Raw genomic sequence first — 26,031 nt, 5'->3', positions numbered from 1 at the left:
CTATGCACTGATGGACTGTATTTTCTTCATATTTAGTGCTGAGTATTACTTTTTTAAAGTCAATTTTACTTAAGGCCATGAATTGTTTTTTTCATGTGCCCTGTATCATAAACCACTAATCAGATTTTGTAAAGAGGCAGCAAGTGAGCTTAATAAAATGGTGTTGTACCACACTATGGTGTATACCTTTTCATGTTTCTTTGTTGTGCTGTAGGAGTTGTACATTCACTCTTGTTGATTATCTTGTTTTGCTCACAGTTTTGACATACATTCCAAAGGATTCTTCACACCGGCCATCCGTTCCCGCATTGTGCAGTTCATTTTGGATCGAGAAAGGTTCACTGAAACCCAAGGTGATGACTTTGCATTTGGCATTGAACGTCTAATCAACCAGTGGGTATACACTGCAGCCTATCCTTTGCATGATGTAAGTAGCCATTCTTGGAGCAATGTTTTCATCGTTTTTCTTCTCCATATGTCATTTCCATTTTATGTCAGTTGATAGATGACAACCCTCTGTTGGTTCTTTTGTCTCATAATAATTCATTTTTGATTCTTGACAGTTCTTTCCCTCTTTTTGCTGTGTTCCAATACAGGTTAGAACTGGGAAGTTTGGTATGTTGACAAGGGATGGTTGTGTGTGTATGCTGGATTGGATTATCAGAACACAGAAGGGTGAATTAACATGGGAATTAAAATACATAACAGCTTTCCCCCTATTTAAAAAGAATAGAAAATTTGATAGTTTTTAAAAATAAATTAAAAAGTTTTTATTCTTTGCGGGAGTTTCTTAGTAACAATGATGGATATTAGTTTGGTGGTTCCGGTTCGTTCTGATGTGGTGTGGATGTATGTAGATGGTATAAATGTATGTGTTTCTGCATGCCTCACCCCTACACATCTCTTCCCTCTACATTTTCCTTTTCACATACCCTGGGTCTGGATTTCAAGACCCATTGCCTGGGCATCCCTGGACGTGGAAGAACTTATTCACATTGGTGTTTTGTGTGTTACTTGAGAACAGTCTTGGATGTATCTGTCCTTCTTCCAAGTGGGAAGCTGATTTCTGCAGTGTCTCTTGGGACAAGTTTGTGTTGAGCTTCCCACTTGTTAGGTGTTGTTCATCAGTATGGTAGAGTTTCATAGGCATTTTGGTTCCTTTTTTGTTAACCTACTTTTCTTATTTTGAAATTATAAGTAAATTTATAAGATCACTTTGCTGTATGTGTATTCTCCTCCCCCCCCAAACAATTTTTGAATCCATGAACCCATCTTTGTGAAAGTTGGTATGTATGTCACAGCAAATGAGCACATTTCAGCAGCGTAAGCAAGTAAAGCTATCCCTGTAACAGGCCGTGAAGGTCCATAGGGTTGTGAGATGAGGGTCCCACATTATCTAGACAATCGGCTCAAAGATGGCATTAAGGTTGTCAGCCTTACGCGCTGGCCGTGCTTTACTCCCCAGGAAAATTATTTAAATAATTCCAGGTACTCATTTCTGTTAGAGGCTGAGTGAACCCCAGGGCCATAGTGCGGCCGGAAGGATTAGGTCAATTGAAAAAATCCAGTGACCTCATCGGGACTTGAACCGTGACCTTCCAGCTTGTAGCATAGTCCCTCAACCACATCATACTTAATAAATTCCTCTCATCAGTAATACCAACAGTACAGCCTCTCAAATTGTAAAGGGTAATACCCTTAATATTACTTGAATGCCTGAACTGGTGATTATGAAACATTGTATGTATATCATGCCACTTGCAGTTGTATCAGTGGCATGCCTTCTAAATCCCACCCCTCAGTAATGCCAGCATTGCAGGCTCTGAAATTGTTGAGGTAATAACCTGAATTTCACTTGAATGTTTGAACAAGTCTTTGTGAAATTTGAGGCCATCTCAACAGCTTACTTCATAAATCACTCCCATCAGTAATACCAACACTGAAACCTTGCAAATTGTGTTGTTTCATTGACTTCATTATGCAGACATACTAAAGTTTTCTTTCTACTTTCCATATTAGGTACTCAAATGACATTGGACGCAAAGTAAGTGATTAGGTCTTTCTGGAACTTCTTATTTAATTTTAATTTTTTGGGGGGGTAGGTTTCTATTTGTTGTCATATGTTGTATTTATCATTGTCCCTGAAAATACATATACTCTATTATATAATTCTTCCATTTTGGATTAGTTATGCTGGCTTTCACAGGTTGTCTGTTCACTCAGTCCGTGCCAAGGATTAGCACTGTGGTCCACAATAAAGATTATACTGTGACATGTTGACCCCTACCTCCCCAGCGGTGCGTGGCGGTGGCGTAACGCTCACGTTCTTACGGTAATAGGCGAGTTCCCGCCCCGCCACTCCCCTCCGCGGTGACGTCACCGAGGGATATCGCGGTCGCTAGGCAACGCGAATCAACAGCGGCGACGTTACGATAGTAACAGCGGTGACCTCCGCTAGCGTTACATAGCAACAGAGCGCCAGGCAAAAGGGTGCCTATTACGTGGCCGTTTTCCCGTATTGTCCGATCGAGGCTACATAGGGAGAAGCGAAGGCTATTCACAGCCAGTTCTAGTGTGGCTACCGCAGAGTTGTACTGAGTCAGTCAGCGAGTCCTGGACCTATCGTCGAGTTAGCCAGCAACCAGTCAGTTGTATTGTGGCATTTGGAGTGTACTAATTGTGATACTGCAGGTAGCAGTAATCGTCAGATTGTAATTTGGGTGATTGTATGAGCGAATGTGAAATAAAACTCGCTACATCAAATACAACGAGAAGTTATTTGTCGCGATATAAGCCCGATACGCGACAATACTTTAATATATGCATCATAATTTAATTTGTTTCACTTCTATGGACTTACCTCTGACTTAATTGCTTTATGTTAACAGGGGGAGCTGAGGGTGCCAGGCAGTATGCGGAACACACTGTACACTGAGTGGGCAGCAGTGAACAAGTGCCTCCGCTATCAGCCACTTGATTACGTCAAGGAATACTTTGGTGTGAAGATAGGCCTATACTTCGCTTGGCTTGGTTTCTACACACATATGCTTATTCCTGCATCAGTTGTTGGAGTGATATGTTTCATCTACAGTTGCCTCACACTGTATGGTGATTTTCCCAGGTAATTATGGAGCGATGACAGTGGGTCACATTGATGCTGAATGATTGTTGCATTCTATAGCAGCAGTACTTTAGGAAGAGTTGTTTACCTGATGACTGTTTAGGAAGTATTTTGTATAAGGGAAGGAGTTACTGTATTTCTGGATTTGTGTTAAAAAACTAAGTCAGAATTGGCAGATATATGATGAAATAAAATTTTGTATCAGAGATACAGTAATGAGTAGACATTGCTAGTGTTGTTCATATTGTGATCATCTTAGTTTTGACACTTTGAAGTCTGATATGAGAGTACCATTTTGGAGGAACACGCTGCTTCCATCTCCAGGTTAAATACATGTTGGGTGCAGAATGTGTCTTCATGTATTTATACCTACCTGTCAGATTGCACAGTGTCAACCTAGAAGACTATAACATGAATTTTCACCACCATGAAAACCTCAAAACTCATAATCCTGAAGATGGAGGCAGGATGTTCTTTGAAAATGTTAATACCTACCTACCAGATTACATTGTATCATAAACCAGAAGGCCACAATTTGAATTTTCATAACCTTATAAATGCTAGTGTGAGTACGCAACAGGATTCACATTGTGCGACGGCAGCCACGGTTACAAGAATGTTAACATTTATCTTACGACTCTTGTGACGCTTAATTTTCCTACATACAGTATGAATTATGTTGGCAGCATTCACATAACGGATGCCACTCTCCGAGTACAGGATGTAGATGGATCTTAAGAAAGTAGGCTGTGAAAATGTGAAGTGGCTCAGGCAAGGGTACAGTGGTGGACATCTGTGTATACTGTGTCATGTGTCGTGTCTTCTGAGGCAGTGTTGTTTGTCTTTGTGTAATGATGTTTTCAGTAACTCAGATTATGTAATATTGAATGGTGAAAGTAAAAAAGTAAAGCTATCCCTGTACCAAGCTCTGAAGGCCCATAGGGTTGTGAGACGTTGAGGGTCCCACATTATCTAGACAATCAGCTCAAAGATGGCAGTAAGGTTGTCAGCCTTATGCACCGGCCGTGCTTTACTCCCCAGGAAAATTATTTAATTAATTCCTGGTACTCATTTCTGTTAGAGGCTGAGTGAACCCCAGGGCCATAGTGTGGCTGGAAGGATTAAGTCAATTGAAAAAAAATCCAATGACCTCATCGGGACTTGAACCCGTGACCTTCCGGCTTGTAGCATAATATTGAATAGTAGGATGATTCATGAATGGTGAATTTGAAAGGACACAGAAGGAAATGATCATGGCCTGTTTCAGAGTACTATCCTGGTGCTTACCTGAGGGAATTGAGGAAAACCATGAAAATCCTCAGTTGGGATAGTCAGCATACAGACTGAGATCTAGACTGAGCACCACCTGAACACAAGTCAGAAGCATTATCACCTGAGCAGGCTTCCTGAGTGAGACAATCATATTTAGTAAAAGTGCTGTCTTCTGGTAGAAGACTGCTGCAGTAAAGTTCTGCCAGACTATGTAGCAATACATCCCAAAAATACTCTAGATGTATTTTAATTAGTACGTCAATGTAGATGTCCAAAACAAGAAGGAATAACAGACATACCTCCATTTTGCGCATAAATGTCATAGTAGCTGAGGCACTTGTCCCAGCGATATGCCACATATTCAGTTCCTGTGGAGAACAGGTAAGGGCTCAGTGCTTGCAAGCAACAGTGCACATCAGTTTTCATATCATCATGTCTGAATTGTTTTCCTTGACATAATTCTTCAGTGATTGAAAGAGGTGAAGTCACTAGGCACAAGGACTGAGCCATATGGTTGATGGGCTAAGAATTCCCGGCAGTCTAGGGAAGTTGTTGTGGGTGGCATTTTGGGACACATGTGGCATTCCGCTCCATGGGGCAAATATGAATGCGTTCCACAATTCACTCCACTGCAGCAGCTGAATGAAATATTGTGGCTTGCATGAAGGGAAAATGATCTTCCCCACAGCAGTGCTCACTCCTATATGGCCTTTGCCTAGTGACTTAAGCTGTTTGAACTACTGAAGAAGGATTTTCAAGGAAAACATTGTTGCTGTGATGACAGGATGCCAACTGAAACCTGATTTCTTCTCTGTGGGAATAGAACAAGTGGTGTGTTGGTGTGACATGCAGTGATGATGGTGAACCTGAAGTCACACAGGAATTTCTTGAAGAGTTGAATATCTGTCCTCAAAGATCCTCTACTGGGGGGCTAATTTTGTAGGCTATGCTGATACACAGTGGGAGAGAATTAGGGATATCTTGCTTCCTGTGCAGTGTCTGTCTTCATTTGTGCTTGTCAGAGCTTAGTCATGTTGAAAGGTGGTAGGTAGCAGAAACAAATTCTAGAACAAGAGTAACACACAGGCATATTGGCTAAGGCCCTCAGGTCAGTATTGTAATATCCCTTTTCATCCATGATAACCTTAGTGTCTAGGATATTAATTGTAGAATATGAATTCTCTCTTGCATAGTGAAGATATCTGCAATAAACGGCTGAACATCATAATGTGCCCGACTTGTGATCACTTCTGTGACTACTGGAACTTGGAGGAGACGTGTCTTCATGCGAAAGTCACATACCTGTTCGACAATCCTAGCACAGTGTTCTTTGCTATATTTATGTCTTTCTGGGGTAAGCTGTGCTTAGCATGCTGTCTTGTTTACATGATGTGCTTTGTGTGAAATAAGTGTGCACTTGCCTTCAGGTTTGTGTCTATTTCTGCACTTAGAATAGTTAAAAACTTAGTTTCACTGCTGATCAGTTGAACCCAAAATGTGTCCACAGTTTTCCCTACCAGGTTTGCTTCTGAGGTGAGCAGTGCTTTGTATGTCCTGTTGTGTGCATACTGAGTTCACATGTAATAATGTAGTTATCCAGTACTTTCTTTTTAAATTCGCTAATTGGGGGGTGGAGTCCAGCTGGGTCCACTTGGCACGGCGGCCACTGATTGGCCTATTGTAGCCTGCCCTGGGTGATTATGATGATGGAGAATCTGGTTGAATGAAGACTGGCAGGGGAAACTGAAGTACTTGGAGAAGACCTGCCCCAGGGCCACTCTGTCCACGACAAATCCCACTTGACCAGACCCGGGATTGAAACCGGATCACTGCGGTGGGAAGCCAGCGGCTAACCGCTTGAGCTATGGTGTGGCCCACTACCCAGTGCTTGGTTTAGGTTTGTTGCATTGCAAACCTTGACAAACTCACACAGTGGTGTTCCAGCAAAATGATGACCTGATGAACCCACATGACCAGACCTCAAACTGACAAACTCACATCCTGATACCCCACCTAAACTGTGATCCAGTGAATTCATTCAATGATACTGCAGCCAAACCACAACCTAGTGAACTCATACTGTAGTACCCCAGCCAAACCTTGACATGAACTGTCAGAGTGATACCTCAGGCAACCATTCATCTGGCAGACAGAAACCATGATGTTTCAGCTGCACCATGACCTAACTGCTACAGTGATAACCCTCTAAATATTATTACTCTGCAGCAGCTGGTAAGTGTTTTGTCTAGTACAGTGTTGCCTGCATTTGACATTTGAAATTCACACTGATTTTGAGTGTTTTCTATTTTAAATTGAGAACCATTGCAGCTATATCATATTGTATCATATTCTGTGTGTTTCTGTTTGTGGTAACCTACCCTTTCATAGTGACATCAAAGTCCACCATTGAGCCTGACTGTGAGTCTTATTAATTTTTTTCTTGGTGTACGAGGAGGGACCCAAAAATAACCGGAAACGACCTGTTGCGCGCGCATGCTTTGTAGTTACGAGTTGTGCTGCTAGGTGGTGTTAGCTGGGGGTCTCCCGCGACTGTTAGTGAGCTGGCGTCAGTCTGAGTTAAGTGGTTTGTCTGTGGTGCTCTGTTGTGTGCGTTCCTGTTTCAACCCTTCGGCGATTAGTGAGATGGCCGACCAGAAGGAACAAAGTGTGTGCGTGAAATTTTGCTTTCTGTTAGGGAAAACTGCAGCCGAGACTGTTGGGATGCTTCGGCAAGCCTTTAATGATGATGCTTTGGGGAAATCACAGGTCTACGAGTGGTTTTCCCGTTTCAAATCTGGCAACATGTCAACAGAAGACATGCCATGCCCCGGGCGTCCTTCGACAGGAAGAAATGATGAAAACATTGCCAAAATCAAACGTGCAATTGATGAAGATCGTCGAAAGACCATTGACCAACTTTCTGAGGAAACGAACATCTCATGGAGCACGGTCCAGCGAATTTTAACCGAAGGTTTGCACATGAGACGGGTGTCTGCAAAATTTGTTCCTCGCTTGCTCGGAGATGACCAAAGAGAAAACCGCGTGAATGTTTGCCGCGACTTGAAGAGTGAAGTGCAGTTTTCCCTAACAGAAAGCAAAATTTCACGCACACTCTTTGTTCCTTCTGGTCGGCCATCTCACTAATCGCCAAAGGGTTGAAACAGGAACGCACACAACAGAGCACCACAGACAAACCACTTAACTCAGACTGACGCCAGCTCACTAACAGTCGTGGGAGACCCCCAGCTAACACCACCTAGCAGCACAACTCGTAACTACAAAGCATGTGCGCGCAACAGGTCGTTTCCGGTTATTTTTGGGTCCCCCTTCGTATTTAACAACTCTTTAGAGACTCACATTATATAGTTGTGTTTGATTTGAGATTCTCATAATGGGAACATGTGGATCCTGTGCTCTCACTTGTAACACTGTAGTGCAGAGAAGGTGCAGCAGATGGAGGCATATGTTCTTGCAAAACAGTGGATCATTTCTGAACTACAGGACATTATGGCCCAGAAGACTAGGATAGAGCGATAGGAAGGCTTGTGAATAATTAAATTCAAGTGTATGTGGAATGAAGTAGCCATGGTCTAATTGGAGATAGTGTCTTGGCAGGGACTGAGGCAAGTCAGTGCTACACGTCTCTCACGAAAATGTTTTTGCATCCAGGACTTCAATTTGAACCAGCAATAGACTCGTTTACAGCAAAAAAGGAAAACTGAACTGTCATTTGGCCAGATTGTAGTCTTTGTTGTAATGCTGATTTTATATTAACTAATCTCTTCACCACCGTGTGGAATATGAAATATTTTTCTGACTTTTAACTTCATCATGAGATGTTTTGTTGCCACTGCTTTTCTGCTTTGCTTTACAAAACACCGTTAGGGAGGTCTATGAAAACCAGCAGGAATTGGAATGGAACATACAATTTTTGGTCAGTGCTGTTGATGTTAATTTACTGGATGAAACCATTAATATCACGAGGGAAAACACAGATGCTCTATTAGTCACTAATGAGAAGTATATGCAGGGAAAAAGGGAAAACTAAGTATGTGTTCACATCTCATTGCCAGAGTGCATGACAGAATCTAACACAGAGACAGATAATGAATTCTTGGCAAATACAATAAAGTTCAAATATCTGAGGACAGCAGTGACAAATGAAATTGTATTCATGAATAAACTAGGAGCAGATTGAAATTTGGGGATGCTTGCTACTATTTACTTCAGAATCTTCTGCCTTCCCATCTGCAGTTTAGGGTTGGAGGATCTCACAGCAGCGGTTGTGAAGTGTTCTCTCTCAGGAACGTAACACCATGTAGTCCTTTGAGAGTCAACTGATATTTTGGAGAAACATGTCCCCATCTTTATGGTCAGAATAAGCAGAGCTTGATACCTGCTTGATGCTTGTTTCTTGTTTGGCCTATTCTTTGACCCTGAAGATGGAGGTGACATGTTCCATTGAAAAATTGGTTGACTTCCAACAGAGTACACAATGTTACATCCAAATCACTGTAACTATTATAAGTATACAGTTCCCAAAGTTTCAGAAGAATTCACTGCTTCCATCTATCTGAAGGTGAAGTTCGTAAGTTCACCTGAAATGCTGCTAATGGGACTGCATGGTGTCATACTCCAGAAGACCACAATGTGGTTCATTGCTGTAAAAGACCAGTTCTTATCCTACAATTCATGATCCTTCTAGCAAATGTACAGGATAAGATATATAAAGTATAGAATATACCGTCTGCACAACAACAGTCAGTCGGTATCCAAAACAGAGAAGACACTACTGCGTCAACATTTGCTTTTATTATGTTTATTAGAGACGCTGAAACCTTTAGATAAAAATTGTACTTAAAATTACTGAAGTGTAGATAAGAAATTAAAACATTAAAGCAAGAGAAGAGAGATTAAGACACGAAAATTAAAATAGTGTTTTCTTGGTAACACTCTGCGACTGCTANACTTCATATGTCAGAAACCTTGATAAAAATAACTGGGGCAACCTTTGCGATCCAGTCGGTAGCGATCAAAGTTTGTAACAGGGCTCTGTCACTTGAAAGGCCAAAGGACACCTGCAGGGGTTCGACAAAATAATGGAAACACTACAGATACTGTACACACTTCTTTATTAATATGGTGCTGGACCACCTCTTGCCTTCAGTACAGCAGCAGCTCTTCTTGGAATGGACTTGTACAAGTTTTCAACAGTCAGTAAAGAAATTTTATACCATTCTTCTTGAAGTATGTCTTCAAGTTGCTTTGGAAATTTTGGAGGTGGGAACGGTTCCTTACTGTAGTCTCCAAAGCTGACCACAGTGGTTCAATGATGTTCAAGTCTGGTGATTGTGCTGGCCAGGGAAGATGTTGAAGTTCACCTTTGCACTCTTCAAGCCATGACTGAACAGTTCCAGCTTTGTGAGTGGAGGCATTGTCACCTTGAAAAATTACATTGTTGTTTGGAAATAACATCCAGATTGTGGAATGCACATGATTACCCAACCTCTCCACGTACTCCCTTGCAGTAATTCGGCCATGAAGCATAATAATGGGACCAGCAGAACACTGTACCACGGCACTGCTGCCTAAACCATCACAGACGCTCTCCATGTTTCACTTTTGGAACCAGGCATTCTGGAGTGTAAGCTTCCTTGGGTGTTCTCCAAATGTAAACTTGTCCTGTTGTAGGGAACAGCATGAAAGTCAACTTGTCTGCTCATATCACGTGCTTGTTTCCAGTTGTCTGTCCAGGTTTCATGGTCTTGACACCATTGCTTATGCATCTGAGCATTACTTTCAGTAATCAGAGGTTTAGCAGTTGCAGCCCTACCGTGGATGTTGGATTTATGAAGCTCAAGTTTGGACAGTTCTTGTGGAAGCAGTGTCTTCAAAATGAATATTCAGCAAACAAATGGAGGAACATTCAGTGTTTCCAGCTGAAGTTCTTTGGGTGTAGCCAACACACATACTGTTCCTCAATTTCTTAATGTTTCCATTATTTTGTCCACCCCCTGTATATGCTGAACAAGTGTAACCTTACAGCCAGGATAGCTGCTCAGTCAGGGTAGTGACTGGGCTTTGAGACGGACGACTGAGAATCAAGATGCGGTTTCTGGGAGGAACAAGATTTTTCACTTTTCTACAGTGTCCAGATTGCTCTGGGGCTCACCCAGCCTCCAGCTTAGTGATTACTGGGGACTTTTGCTCAAAGATAAAGTGAGTGGGCTTAAAGCTGAGTACTCACATCATCTAATGGATGGATTTTTTTTTTATTTTTGTGGATTATTTGACAAAGCTGTTATTATCATTGATTGTATAGTGTAGAATGGTGGGGTAATATGTTAATATTGAATTGGAAAGGTTTTGGAAGGGACTGTGGAAAACCAAAAGAGCCTCAGTCAGGATGGCCAGTGCTCGAGCCAAGATTCAAACCAAGCACCTCCCAAATGCAAGTATAGAGCATTGCTTCTAGGTCATCCTGCTTGATGAGAAGAATGTATGGAGCCATACATACAATTCCCTGTTTGTCTTCATGGTGTGGTACTTAAGAATGGGAACAAGTTTATCTTTTTATGTTCTTATTTGTTAAATTGTCCTGAAACTATGAAAATTGAATAAACAAATAATATTAATAATAAATTTTGCCCAAAAATCTGTTCATTCATTGAGACCCAACTAGAAATTCTTGAGAACTTTCCCCTTTCAGCATTTCCATTTCACCAATACAATTTGAAATATCATTATATTAAAGAGATAGCTAATGAAAGGAAGTAAAAATTTTCCCATTGCTTAATTAAGCACCCCACCATGAAGACATGGGGCATGTTGTAGCATAGTTGGTTGAGGCGTTATGCTATAAGCCAGAAGGTTGTGGGTTCGATTCCCGAGAGGTCATTGGATTTTTCAGTAGACCAAATTCTTCCAGCTGCTCTATGGCCCTGGGGTTGACTCAGCTGCTAACAGAAATGAGTAGCAGGAATTTTTCTTGGTGTAAAGGGTGGTCAGCACTTGAGGCCGACATCCTCACTGCCATCTGTGAGCTGATTGTCTAGAAAATGTGGGAACCTTGATGTCTCACAACCATATAGACCTCCATGGCCCATTACAGGGCTGGCTTTACCTTACCTTTACCATGAAGACACATAGTACATGATGATGTATTCTAAACTTTGGGACTAGCTGGTGATAAGTGGACAGCTTCTGGTTCAGCTGTTTTACCTTGGTGAAAGAACCTTTGGTACCCACCCAAATAAATGGCTAGATGGGGCCCCAGAGCTGGGTTGATCACGCAGGCAAAGAGAAACATAATATGCTTTTATTAATGTTGCCTGAACTGTTTTTTGTTGATAAAGAGTTCTTTAGTGCCATAAATCAGACAAGTCATTCTTGCATGATACAGCTGATCTGCTTATTCTGTAGCTTTTAATGTTAAGAGCTATTGTTGTTTGGTTTATAACAATGATAGGGAAGACAGGTTAGCAGCTCTACATCACACAGCCTTCCTGTGGTGTTCATAATCAGTGTGACATAAGTAGTGGAGAAGTAACATATAGTGATTATTCTAGAATGTTATGTTTTGTACACTGGACGCATTCTGTGTATTTGGATACCCCATATACAGTATTTTATATGTTCAGTTTACATAAAGTAATATTAAGTACAGACTGAGGTCATATGGGTTGTGACATCTAGTCCTGTAGATAGGTACCGACGTTTTGGAGGAGTGTGCTGCCCCGTCTTTAAGGTTGAAGTGAATGGAGGCAGTGTTTTCCTCTGAAATATTGGGTCTCCTCATGTGAGACTGCATAGTGTCGTAACCCAGAGGCATCACTGGGAACAGTAGCAGTATCAAATCTCTTTCCAGTCATTGTTAGCGAATGCTTTTTTTTATTGCTAGTGGGGTGGGACTAAGTCCCTTGTACTGCGTCCACTTCTGGCCTATTGTACCAGCCCCAGATGATAGGTGAGGGTGATTGTGGAGCAATTGGTGGAATGAAGATTGGCAGGGGAAACCAAAATACTTGGAGAAAACTTTCCCCAGCACCACTTTGTCCACCACAGATCCCACTTGACCAGACCCAGGATCAAACCTGGGCCACCGCGGTGGGAAGCCAGCAACTAACCGCTTGAGCTGTGGCGCGGCCTCATTCATAAGTAGAAATAACCTAAAATTCAAGTAGGATGAGTATAAATTTGATCCCATATCATAACAAGGATGATCTCCACATCCGCATGAGAATGTACTCTCGACAGGATTTATGGAAGGTGAATAAATGAAATGAAATGAAAAATGAACCTGAAATGTCATAAGAGTAAAGGTAATGATAAAGTTGTCCTGATGTTTAATTGATTAAGCGCTAAGCCATGAAGTTGTATGAGGGAGTGGAGGTATATCTCAACCATTCTCAACCCCTGGCATGAAAATATGCCATTTAGAACTTGTGTAGAAACACTTAAGGGACAACACAGATATGTGACATGATATCCATGGAACTGGATGTGCAATAATGTCTTGCTTGTGCTTGGTAAAATTTTCTTGGTATTTGAAGACTACTCTTTTTGGGGATGTAATGGAATGTAGGTCAGTAGAAGTTTACCAGCATTTTGGAGGAATGTATGACCTCAGTCTGCAGGGTTGAATAGTGAACCAGGCAAGAAACCGAAACTAGCAAGAAGTTGTTTAAGATACTGATTTCATCTTGTGTACATGAGTAATAAAAATACTGAAGTTGGCTGATTGGGATACAAATACAAAAACATGGTTGCTGAGGGATTTCTATAGGTACTTCTTATGTATATATTAGATTTATTTGTACATAGTATGTAAATAGGTGTACCTAGTGCATTCAGTGATACTACAGTGTGTTTAATGTGGTGAGTTTTCTTCCTATGACATACAGTAAGCAATTTTGTTGTAAAGTGTAACAGTGCATGATCTTCCACTTCGCACTTTAATAAGCTATAACTAATTACACATGCTGTAAAGTTAAAATTATTTGAAACTGGTTTGTAATGGATAGGACATGTTACATAAAGATCTCACCCCCATCATAATACCATTTCCATCTTCCTGTCATGTAAGTGGCTCTCACAATTGAGTGTGATGTTGAAGTAGTGTTACTGCTGAGACCAGTTATTTACCTAGCTGAAGTTTGTTTGTTAAGATTTCTAACCACCTACTGTGAACTCCCCATTTATGGTTTCCTTGGGGAACAGTGAATTTGAAAATCTTAAATAGAGGAAGATGATCACTGAGGTTATATACTTGGGATCAGTGAAACAGAATGCCATATATTTGAAAATGTTAAGTTGAAGAACCTTAAATGGGGGTCCCATTGTATAAAACTATATGGTTTCATAATGCAGAAGACCATAATTTTAATCTTTATCACAAAGACCTTGCATCCCATCTGTGTTTAATAAGTTCACAATTGGGGTGACCCAGTCAGAGTGAGTCATCTTAAAACCTTCAGTCATTCAGTCAGTTTACTGATTAATCCTGTCTTTAAAATCACAGTTACTAATTAATGTGGCTCCTCTTTCCTTCAGCGGCCATGTTCTTAGAGTTATGGAAGCGCTATTCTGCAGAAATAACACATCGCTGGGACTTGACAGGCTTTGATATTCAAGAGGAACATTCGCGACCCCAGTATCTTGCTCGTCTTAAGAATGTAAACAATGTTACCAACATGAAGGAGCCGCATGTACCTTTCTGGAGAATGAAAGTTCCGGCCACAGTTCTGAGCTTCTCGGTGGTTCTTCTTTTGGTGTGTGAGTCATATGAGTGCTTTATTAATGCCAGGCTTTCCAACCTGTGCTTGCAGTTTTCATGCTAATTCATACAATTAACTAAATTACATTAAAGCAGCTACAGTTCACCATATGCATGTGAAAGGGCTGAGGGTTGTTATCATGACTGTTTTTGTATCATTCTGGCCTTTTTAATGAGGTATATAATTTCAGTTTCTTATGTTTATTTCAAAATTTTAATAGATTTTATGGTACTAATCATTTTTATGTTTATGTGGTGCAATGTCATGACATACGCAATTTTTTATTTTGTAATAATTTTAAAATTTTACATTGTGTGCTATTGGTCTTTGCTTTTGATGTTTCCCTAAACCAATGAGATTGTAAAAGTGTATGGTGTATAACTTGATAGAAGAAACTGTGCCATGCTCACATCCATGATCTTATAAGAAAAGAAAATGTTAGTAATGTGAAAGAGGCAAGTAATATTCTGTGATTCCAGACATATCTTTTTAAGTAAACTGATTAATTAAGTAGTGAAAAGTTGATATCAGATATGATCAGTTGTATTTTTATTCAGTATTTGTGCATACCCACATACCCATATACCTATAGTTAGAGGTAGGAGGAAATTTTGTTTAGTCAACATGAAGAGTAAAAGATTTCAGTAATGTACAGGGCATGCAAACTGGAGTGAAGTTAACAGCAACTGCACATTTGTAGTATGTTAACCTTTGCAGGTGCCACTACATTCAGCCAGTTTCCACTTTTATATTTCTAAAGAAAATGGAAATAGTTGTAGGGAAGTGGAGTTGGTGATGTATTATAGGGTGTCATGTGACTAGTTGGGAAGACAAGTGTGTTGACTTTGCAGTTTGTATGAGAGTTGCTATGAAGCGTTGAATGTGGCGGTGAAACTTGAGAATTGCACAAAGAGGAGCAGCGATCCATGATATGTTTTTTGTGGGCAGAAGTTATACAGATGGACAGATTATCAGCGCATGTGTGCTCAGTATGGGGACAGTGCTCTGTCTCATAGAGTTGTGTATAAGTGGGTTGAAATGTTTAAAAATGGCTGTACGAGTGTGACTGTTGCAGAGCGCTCAGCTCATCCAACCACAGCCACGTCTGCATAGAATGAAGAAAGCTATGGAACTGATTTCATTCTTCGAAACAGAAATGTGACAGTCGAGTAAATTGCATAAGAACTGGATGTGGGCATTGGGTCTGCCTATTCTGTGGCGCACAGTAACATTCAGTTTCGTGAAGTATGTGCTGGGTGGGTACCTAAGGAACTGATGAATGAGCATAAGTGCGTGTGCTTAGACAATTTTTCCTGCCACTTGACTCGTTGTTGTGAAGGTGATGATTCCCCGGGGTCACCACTATCAACCAGAAACCAAGTGAAAGAGCATGCAGTGGAAGCATCCATCATCTGTTACGGAGAAACTCGAGACACAACCACTGGCAGGCAAGTTGATGTTGACCATCTTCTGGGATTCTCAAGGGCCTATTTTTGAGACTACCTGGAACATGGAACAACTGTTGCAAGCGCAACACGTTGTGACATGCTTCAGATAAGACTGAAGCCTGCAATCTGCTCTAAAAGAAGAGGAATGCTGTCAGAGGGCGCCCTGTTATTACAGGACGATGCCTGTCCCCATACTGTGGTCAGCATGATGGAGTGGAAAGTCATGAAACATCCAGCTTACAGTCCAGATTTGGCACCATCTGATTTTCGCATTTTAGGACTGCTTAGAGAAGCTCTAGGAGGGAGAAAATTTTGATGTGATGAGGATATAAATAATGCAGTGTATCAGTGACTATGTGCCCAACCAAAGACTTTCTGTTATGATGGCTTTAAGAAGTTGGTATGACCCTGGTAAATGTGTTGAAAAGAGGGTGATTATGTAGAAAAATGATTATTTTGTTTTTCTAATTATCATTAAAATAGAGTTGTAAAATGAAAAATGTGGAAACTTAATTTATATTATGTGAGCTGAGGTCCTGGAGACCTTTATCTCTTTCTTCCCCCCCGATGCACACATGTACTCTGTCTGTCTGTCTGTGTGTCTGTCTTTCTCTGAAGCAAAGTGGTCTTGGCCTTTGGGATTACTGAGTTTCTGGAAGTCAGCCATCATCTTATATTCTGCAAGAACATGTCCTGTGATTGACAGTAGCTTTCTCAAATGAACCTGAGTAGGTGTCTCCCCACCATATTATGTGCAGATGGAAGCAAATCCAATTTTGGACAAGTCCAGAAATGTAGTAATCCCAAGTATAATGTACCATCATTAAAACCCTTTGGAACTGGACTGGGTGTTGTTAAGGTACTAGTCAGATGTTTGTCTGGAGAGATGAAAGTAACCCATGAAGAACCCTGTCATGATAACCAGTCTCTGGAATGAGATTAAAACCTGGGGCCTTGGGGAAGATAGCGGCTAAGGAGCATGGTCTAAGGTCTGTCCTATTTCTTATCTGCATGTGATGTGCCTCATTTTCACAATCATCTTCTGGCAGTAGCACCATTACGTTCATCTGTAATGTAGTAACTGACACTACGTAATTAAAAAGAGAACCAAGCATTGATTTAATGTATTGGAGGAAATGCCACTGTTAGAATTTAAGCTAGTGTATCATAAATGCAGTAGTTGTAGACTATTTGTTTTAATTGCTTTAATTATCAACATCAGCACTTGAGTGGTTTTAAGTTCAGGAATCACTCAGTCACAAAGTAGGAAAGCACTACCATATTGTGAGAACTTTGCTGTCCAACAGAGTAGTGAAGGTTGAGCTGTGGTGTCCCCTCTCCTCAGACAATATTCAAAGTACATTCTGTCATAAAATGTTCACTGACCATGTCTTTATAGATGGCATCCGACTGTTACACTTCATTAATGCATGAGGACTAAAATTCCATCAAGTATAACAATTTCTGATAAATAACAAAATCTTGTTGTTGCCTTGCATGTTTTGGCCTTAAGTGGCAATCCTCAAGAGGTAAAGCAACTGTGTTAGTCTTTATTACAGTACTATTTATCCTAGAGACTTACTGAAGTGATTGATGTAATTAATATTGTTGTGGAAGGTTATTGTCAAAACTGAGTAGATAAATAATTCAACTAATTACATTGTGTTGTCAGCATTTGTAGTAGTTTTGTAGTTGTTAGCAGCATATTTGCAAGGAAAAAACAGCCTACAGCCAAAGGATTCAATAAATTATAAACTGTTAACAGCTTTAAAACTATTACAAATGCTGTTATTGCATCTTACATGTAATGCAACATAACTAATTGAATTATTTTTAAGTAGTCAGTTCTAATGAAACCTTTCCTCACTATTACTGATTACAGCGTTTTCTTTGCTAAGTTACGGGGTTAACTAGTACTGCAATAAAGACTTACATGAAGTATTTCTTTTAACCCTGTTGGTGTGGCTTTTGATGATGGTCACTTAAAACTGAAACACATAAGGCAGCAAAAGATTTTATTTATTTATTATAAATTGTTAACACTTTATGAAACTGAAATCACCGTTGGCTTTCACTGACCACTCTGCACTTCTTGAGATGCTTCTAAGATTGTAATAGTAATGAAACACTAAGTACTAAGTTGGATCACTAAATTTCATTTGTGAGTAACCATTACTGCATTCCAAACTAATTGTGGAACGTTACCTGCATCCTTCCTAAATGCTTGTTCTACTTTTTCCACATGACTGCAATAATCTTGCCACTCTTTTGATATGGTGTGGTTTAGGCCTTTGAAGATGACTGGTTGAAATATTCCTATATTAATCTATCGTGGTCTGTTTTTCTTCTGCGACATAAAGTTTTTAATTTTTCCCAGGCTTCCTTAGTCAAGTCAAGGTGTAAGACGGATTACAGTTTGCGCTGAATAATTATTTGACTGTGTAGACTTTCTGGATTTCCACTCCTAAGTATTTTCATACAGCATGGGTTTCCTCATGCACATATTGGCATGGAGCCCATTTAGTCTGAACGCACCTTCAGTAACTTGTTTATTAGCAGCCTCTGTAGTCTAGGGGTAACATTCCCACCTCATGACTCAAGGTACGTGGGTTCAAACCCGGCGGAGGTTGTGGAATTTTTAAGGGCGGAAAAATTCAGGGAACAAGTCCTCCGGGAGGGACTTTAAGCCGTGGGTCCCGTGTCGTAGATTTACGGCATGTAAAAGAATCTCATGTCTCTAGGAGACCTCTGAGCTAAATTTGGCCAAAAAGGTTCATGCCCAAAGTAGTTTCCAATGCCTCCGGTAGATGGGGGAAGTATTAGGTACCACTGCCAGAGGAGGGGGGGCCTCTCTGACGGAAAGGGACTAACTATTAGATACCACTGCCAGTAGAAGGTTGGAACCTTGCTGGCAGAAAGGGGCTGATAGTGAGCACCAGTACCGGTAGGGTATGGAGACAGTAGAAATTAAAAAGGGGGACACACAATGACCAATAACTGGTCTAAGTGCATGGGGAAACCCACCCCTCAATACTGAATACTGAACTTGTCTGTTAGTAGTTCCCAGAGCTGCATTGTGCTCCTTGCTGTTGTGGGTTGCTTTGCCCATTCTGATGACACTTGACCAAGTTAGGTACAGCTTGATGCATGATCCACCTTGAGAAACTGTTGTAACTCATTTTCTGATGATAATCTCTGTTAGCACTGCCTGCTTTAAAAACTGGTTTTGTCCCTGGTGATTAGTTTATGCTGAAGAGGTGGGCATTAAATTGTCCTTGTTCTGAGGCTCTCTGCAATTTATTGTACATGCTGTTTCTCACAGTAGCCCTCAAGGAGCCTTCCATTTAAAGTGAAGTGCAGTACTTACCTAATGGGGCCTCTTTAATAGTTGCTTGGCGTCATAAAATTTGTTCCCAAGTGATGAACCTTCATCTAGAAACTTATTGTTACTTAGGGCCTGAGGGTGTTTCACTTTTGTCATGAAACAGTTTTAGGTGTACTATCATTTTGAATAAGTGTCCTTTCAGGTGACTGTCCTGTAAGTAGTCATATCTGATATCTCAGTTGTTAACTTTGTAACTGGAATGGTTCCCTACTTCTTTTGGCAGAAGGTTCCAGGTGTGAACTCACATTATCCTTGATGGTCACTGCTCACCCAGTCGCTGTGAGTGGATATACAGATCCAGCTTTTGCCAACTGAGGCAATGTATTGTCTCCAGTTCCTCTGTGTCTTGGCACCTATGTTGGTTATATCCTGTTAGGTTTGGCTAGTTTCGTTTGTGAGTGGCTGCAGTTGTCAGGTACTTGGCTGCTACTTGACTGAATCGTACAGTATAGATTCTACTAGTTCTACATCCTTTGTCTGTATTCTGTGGCACACTTGCCTTAATGGTGTATCTTTTCTCTACCAAGAGAAAACTTGGCCACTATTCCTTTCTCTTTCCAAAATCAAGCTAGGATTCTGTCAAACTGACCAATAATTAGGCAGTACATATGAGAAGACCACAAATTGAACACTTATTGCCATGACAGCCTGAAGATTTGTATTTTTATTGCAATACATTCCATTGTTAGTTGAGTCAAGTCTTGTGCATAATGGTTCTTTTGAAGTGAGGTTATGGTGATATATTTTTTTCCAGGTTTCACTGGCTGTTGCTGCCGTCATAGCAGTTGTTTTGTACAGGATGTCAGTCCTTGCAGCCCTGGCTGTTCAAGGAGAGTCTTACATTAACAGTTATGCGCTGCTGTTCACCACCTCCACTGCAGCATCTATAAATCTGTGTTGCATCATGGGATTCAACTGGGTGAGTCTATCAGTTCTTCATTGTATGCTTTTCTGACCTGCTGAGTCAGAAGAGACTTCTCGGAAAAACTAGGTATAAATTGAAGGATACTATTAATATCATTCTCAAAGAAACAGGGTAGTAATTAATTCACTTAGTGGGGGGTGGAGTCCAACTGGGTCAACTCGGCACGGCGGCCACTGATTGGCCTATTGTAGCCTGCCTCGTGTGATTATGATGATGGAGAATTTAGTGGAATGAAGATTGGCAAAGGAAACCGAAGTACTCAGAGAAAACCCGCCCCAGCGCCACTTTGTCCACCACAAATCCCACGACCAGACCTGTGATTGAACCCGAGCTGCCATGGTGGGAAGCCAGCGACTAATCACTTGAGCTATGGCGTGGCCCCAACAGGGTAGTAGGTTTGTGGACTGGATTCATCTGGCTGCAGACAGGTGACAGTGGGCAGTGTCTTATGTATTTGGTAATTTGCTTTCAGGTTCCAAAAATGCAGGGAATTTCTTGAGTAGTTGAGCAGCTGTCATCATTTGAAAAAGGATTATTTTTCATGAAATTGTGATTTAGTTATTTAGATTTTCAGGTTTTCTTATGGTGAAACCTGTTTAAAATGACAGTGCATAAGGCATATTCCTGCCTTCAAAGTTAAAATAATTTTGTTCTGAAATTTTCTCATGTTGTTAATAGTTATTTGACTGCAAATGGGTTTTTACCCAGTGGCAGTGGTAATACAATAAGCCAGTAAGTTAAAAATAGAAAACTACACAGTAGACAAAAGTAAACAACAGTAATGCTCACATACTACACAGAATGAATACCATTTCAATGCAGTTACAGTTACACTTACAATTACAATAGAAACACAATTCCCATTTACTTACTTACTTGCTTGCTTACTTAGGGCTTATTTACTTCGGTTTTCCCTGCCAATCTTCATTCCACCAGTTGCTCCACAATCACCCTCACCTATCATCTGGGGCTGGTACAATAGGCCAGAAGTGGCCGCAGTACAAGGGACTTAGTCCCACCCCACTAGCAATAAAAAAATAGTCATGGAGTTGAGCCCTTCTTGAGGAGAAGCCAAATCTGCAGCTACTCAAGAACTTCCCAGCATTTTATGGAACCTGAAGGTTCATTACCGTGTTCACAAAAGCCCTCCACTGGTCCCTATCATGAGCCAGATCAATCCAATCCATGCCATCCCATCCTATCTCTCTAAGATCCATTTTAATATTGTCCACCCGCCTATGCCTTGGTCTTCCTACTAGTCTCTTTCTTTCTGACTTTCCCACCAATATCCTCTATGTAGTCCTCTTCTCCCCATTTATACTACATGCCCTGCCCATCTCATCCTCCTTGACTTGATCATTCTAATTATACTTGGAGAAGAGTACAAGTTATGAAGCTCCTCATTATGCAGTTTTCTCCAAGCCCCTGTCACTTCATCTCTCTTTGGACAAAATATTCTCCTCAACACCCTCAGTCTATATTCCTCCCTTAACGTCGCAAACAAAATTTCACACCCATACAGAACCACAGGCAAAATTACAGTTTTTTTATATTCTAATTTTTATGTTTTTAGACAGCAGACCAGAAGACAGAAGGTTCTGGGCCAAATGGTAGGAAGTATTGTGCAGATTCAGTCTCCTCTTAATTTCCTCCTGAATCAGGTTTTGATTTGTCATTCCCAAATATCTTAACTGTGCTACATTTTCAAAAGATCTGTTTTCTATTGTTATGTAATGTTTTTACCCTGCATTTTGATGATAAGACAGCAACATATACTCAGTTCTCTCTGTGTTTACTTCTAGACCAACCTCCTGACCAGCGTCAATTAAAGTTTGTGTGTTTTTCTTTATAGTATCTATATTCTCACCCAGTAGATTGACTCATCAGCATAGAGCAACAGCTGATGTGTCCCATTTAATTTCACTCCTGCCTGTTTTTTCTGGACCTCCCGAATGGTATATTGTAAAGCAAAGTTTAAAAGGAGTGGTGATAAAGCATCTCCTTATCTTAGACCATTCTGGATAGGAAATTTATCAGACAACTGTTTACCTATACAGACTTTACATTTAAACACATTTTAATCAGCTTAACTAGTTTCATGGGTATCCCAGACTCTTATCAGAATATTGTACAATATTTCCCTCTGAACTGAATCATAGGCTTTCTTAAAGTCTACAAATAGCTGATGTACTGTCTCATTGTACTCCCATTTTTTCACGAGTATCTGACGAATGCAAAAGATCTGATCTGTAGTTGCTCTTTTATATTGGAACCCATACTGATGATCAACAATAATTTCATCTGTGTAGGGACTTAACCTTGAGAGAAGAATATTGGATACAATTTTGTATGAAGTTGATGGCAGTGATATCCCCCAATAATTACTACAGTCAGTTTTATCACCCGTCTTGTGAACTGGTACAATAATAAACTCCTTCCACTGACCAGGAAATTTTTCCTTATGCCAAATAGAAGTAATTAGCTTATGGATCTTAGAACATAATATTTCGCCTCCTGCTTGAATAAGTTCTGCTGGAATTTGATCACTACCTGGCGATTTGAACCTTTTCAATTTTGCAATAGAACTTTCAACCTCAGAAGGGCTAGGATCAGGTATTAACGGCTCATCTATATGCATTTGTATCTACACAATTTCCAATACAGTACCAATATAAATACCACTAATTAATGTAAGATTGTTCAGAGAATAATAATAATAATAATAATAATAATAATAATAATAATAATAATAATAATAATAAAGAAATTGTGATAATGAAAAGGAAAATGACATGCTCTACCCTAATACAGTACCATTTCATATCTTCATGGCCTGATGCACTGAGATGTCCCCCTCCCCACACCTTCACTTCACCTTATTTATCACTTTCTTAACTGTTTTTCTAAAATGACTTGGTTTACAGGACACAGTCCCTAAAGCATCTGCAGGTAGTTGGTTCCAAAGGTAGATGGTTCTATTAAAAAAAAATCCGTAGCTTTTAGTCCACAAACGAACCATGCCAACCAAGCGACTGCCGCTTGTCGGCGAAGTTAGTGCCAACAGGATGTTGCATGGTCAATGCAATGGATTTCCACTGTCGTTAATCTCGGTTTTCTAGATTAGAGCTGCTACTTTTATATTCAAATAGCTCCTCAGTTATCCTCACGTGTCTGAAGAAGGTCCTACTTACAAATGAATATTTTCTGGTATCTGTCTTTTGTTTTCTGCTCCTAATTTTCATATCATGATCGACCCTGCTCAGATAGCATGGGCTTTGTAATCTGTCACCTACAGCAGTGTTTCTCAGCTGCTGGGCCTCTTTCCTATAGAAAAAAGAATTTACTGAGCCACGGTCTGACAGGTTGAGAACCACTTACCTACAGCCTTCCAAGGCCCTTTTTGCATGTATGCTTTGAAGAGAGCACATGTGCCAGCTATCTTTCTGTGGTGTGTTAAGGTTTCCCAGTTCGAATCATTTCTATGATGAGCCAATTTAGCTGCTATGTTTTGCACTCGGTCTAGCGCATTTATCTGTCCCTATGAGGATCTCAACATGCTGCCTCCTATTGAAGTACGAGTATTGGACGCACTAGTGAGTGAGGGCTAAACTGTTAGTTTATACAATTCATTACTGGAATCCGTCATAACACAACATAATGGTCAAGGTCAGAATTACCTTAGCTATGTAATGTTGACTTTGACCATTATGTTCTTGTGTTATGACAGATTCCAATAAAGAATTGTGTATAATAGACACAAGAGGATACATGAAATGAAAATTATAAACTTTTAGATACTCTTTCCCTCTTTAAGAATACAAGTTAAAAAATGAAGTGCCTCCCACTGCATTTTCACTCTGTAATATACTTGATCAACCCAGATTAAATTGCTGTGTAAAATTATTTGCAACTATTTACAGCTGCTCACTTATGGAATTACTGTGTCCCTTAATGAATAATTTAGCTGTTCCGGCACAGCTTGTCATGAAACAAACTGCCTTACTCTTATTGGGATTGATTAGCATTGCATTTTGAACTGCCCACTCCCCCAGCCTGTTCAGATCTGTCTGCTACTTTTCTACGTCTTTATTATTTAAAATTTCCGTATATGTTATACAGTCATCTGTGAAAAGTCTAATAGATGGCTCAGTATTTATCCAGATATCATTCACATATGCAAGGAACAGAAATAGACCTAAAACACTTCCTTGCAGTACTCCTGATGTTACCCTCACTTCCTGTGATAATTTCCCTCCTACTCTGACTCTCTGTGTACGGCCCAAAAGGAATTCCCTTACCCTCAAGTCCAGTCTCGAGACCACAATTTTTGTAAATAGCCGATCATGGGGAAGGAAGTCAAAAGCCTTTGAAAAATCTATTATAATTGCATCTAACCTATCTCCTTTAAACACTGAGTCTGCAGTATCCTTTGCTGGTTAATAAGCTCAGTTCAGCTGTTTTCAAAAACCCTGTAAGAGTGTTTCACTGTATTATTCATTGTTCTGCAGATATACAATTGGCTGGCAAAGTACCTTACTGAGCTGGAACTGTTACGAACACAGACCGAGTTTGATGACAGCCTCACGCTGAAAATCTACCTCCTACAGTTTGTCAACTATTATGCATCAATTTTCTACACTGCTTTCTTTAAAGGAAAGTTTGTTGGTAGACCTGGTGAATACAACACTTTCTTCGGCTATAGGCAGGAAGAGGTAAGTTAATTTGACATCCAGGCTATTAATGATCTTTGGCTTAGTGCCATGGTACCAGTCTGTGTAAGTTTTTGTGAGAAATTCACAAAGCCTTTTATGGTGTGTTGGGAAGCACGTGGTATAATTTATTAGCTTAAACACGGAATAGTTCGTATATTAACCTGTTAGCACTGGATGATTTAAAATTAATTTAAATAAACTGAGGATAGAGGAGCTGTGTATGAAATTCAGAAGAAAAGAAAAGGCATACTTGGGCTCACATAACTAACTTTTACAGTTTTAGTGAAATGTCATTCAGATTCTGCATAAACTTCTTACCGCCTGCAGAGTATGTTGATATGCTTTACATTGCCATAATAGTTTAGCGTGATCTGCAGATTTGCAGAATATTTTGAATGCAGTCAGCTCTCATTAAGTTGGTGGCAGGGACAAAATATATAAATAATCTAAAAACGTATGAATCAGAAATTGAAATTGAACACCTCGAAGCATTGGACAGAGAGATAGGATGGCATGGTATGGATTGGATTGATCTGGCTCAGGATAGGGACTAGTGGAAGGCTCTTGTGAACATGGTAATGAACCTTTGGGTTCCAAAAAATGCTGGGAAATTCTTGAGTAGCTGGACAGTTGGGGGCTTCTCAAGAAGGGCTCCGCACCATAATTGAGTGAATCTAAAAACATGTTTAATTCAGTACATTTTGCTTTATATTCTGGCATGTGTCACAGGTTACTTGACCCCTTTTCACACACTGTTATAGATCTGACGTTTATTTTGACAAGTAATTCATAATGTTTTATAAAAAAATATCATTGGTGTGGTACTGTTGATACCTTGAAGGGATTTTTTTTCCCCTGAATTTGAAATGACTCCTGGTTTTCCATGTTTTAAAATTGAGGGAATTGAGATAAATGTGCTACATTTTGTCATGAAAAGTACATAAATACAACAAATTTCACTCTTACTATTAAAATGTTGTTTTTTTTTTAGCAAATGTAAGGATGCCCTTTCCCTTCATTTTGCTTTATGTTGTCACAATCTTTTTCTCATATATCTGTTACAGTATTATTCTTTTGCCTTAAGCGGCCTCCGTAGTCTAGGGGTAACGTTCCCACCTCATGACTCAAGGTACATGGGTTCAAACCCGGCGGAGGTCGTGGAATTTTTAAGGGCGGAAAAATTCAGGGAACAAGTCCTCCGGGAAGGACTTTAAGCCGTGTGTCCCGTGTCATAGATTTACGGCACGTAAAAGATCATCATGTCTCTAGGAGACTCTGAATAAAATTAGGCAAAGTTTCCCGCCCAAGTAGTTTCCATTTCCTCCGGTAGATTGGGAAGTATTGGGGACCACTGCCAAAGAGGTGGCCGACCTCGCTGACAGGATGGGGCTG

General features: G+C 40.3%; 1 protein-coding gene across 1 annotated transcript in view; it reads left to right on the top strand.

The window, feature by feature from the left end:
- Positions 1-26,031, top strand: part of LOC111864521 (anoctamin-1) — a 48,048-nt gene that overhangs the window by 11,222 nt on the left and 10,795 nt on the right. The window contains exons 6-11 of the mRNA XM_023851860.2: positions 259-427; positions 2,889-3,121; positions 5,587-5,747; positions 13,946-14,163; positions 19,757-19,921; positions 24,436-24,639. Of these exons, the coding sequence (XP_023707628.1) occupies positions 259-427; positions 2,889-3,121; positions 5,587-5,747; positions 13,946-14,163; positions 19,757-19,921; positions 24,436-24,639 (1,150 nt within the window). The remainder of the gene's footprint in view (positions 1-258; positions 428-2,888; positions 3,122-5,586; positions 5,748-13,945; positions 14,164-19,756; positions 19,922-24,435; positions 24,640-26,031) is intronic.

This window comes from Cryptotermes secundus, unplaced genomic scaffold (genome assembly GCF_002891405.2).
Source record: "Cryptotermes secundus unplaced genomic scaffold, Csec_1.0 scaffold1894, whole genome shotgun sequence".
Lineage (NCBI taxonomy): Eukaryota > Metazoa > Arthropoda > Insecta > Blattodea > Kalotermitidae > Cryptotermes > Cryptotermes secundus.
The sequence above is the reverse complement of the archived record's forward strand: the minus strand, read 5'-3'. Positions and strand labels throughout refer to the sequence as shown.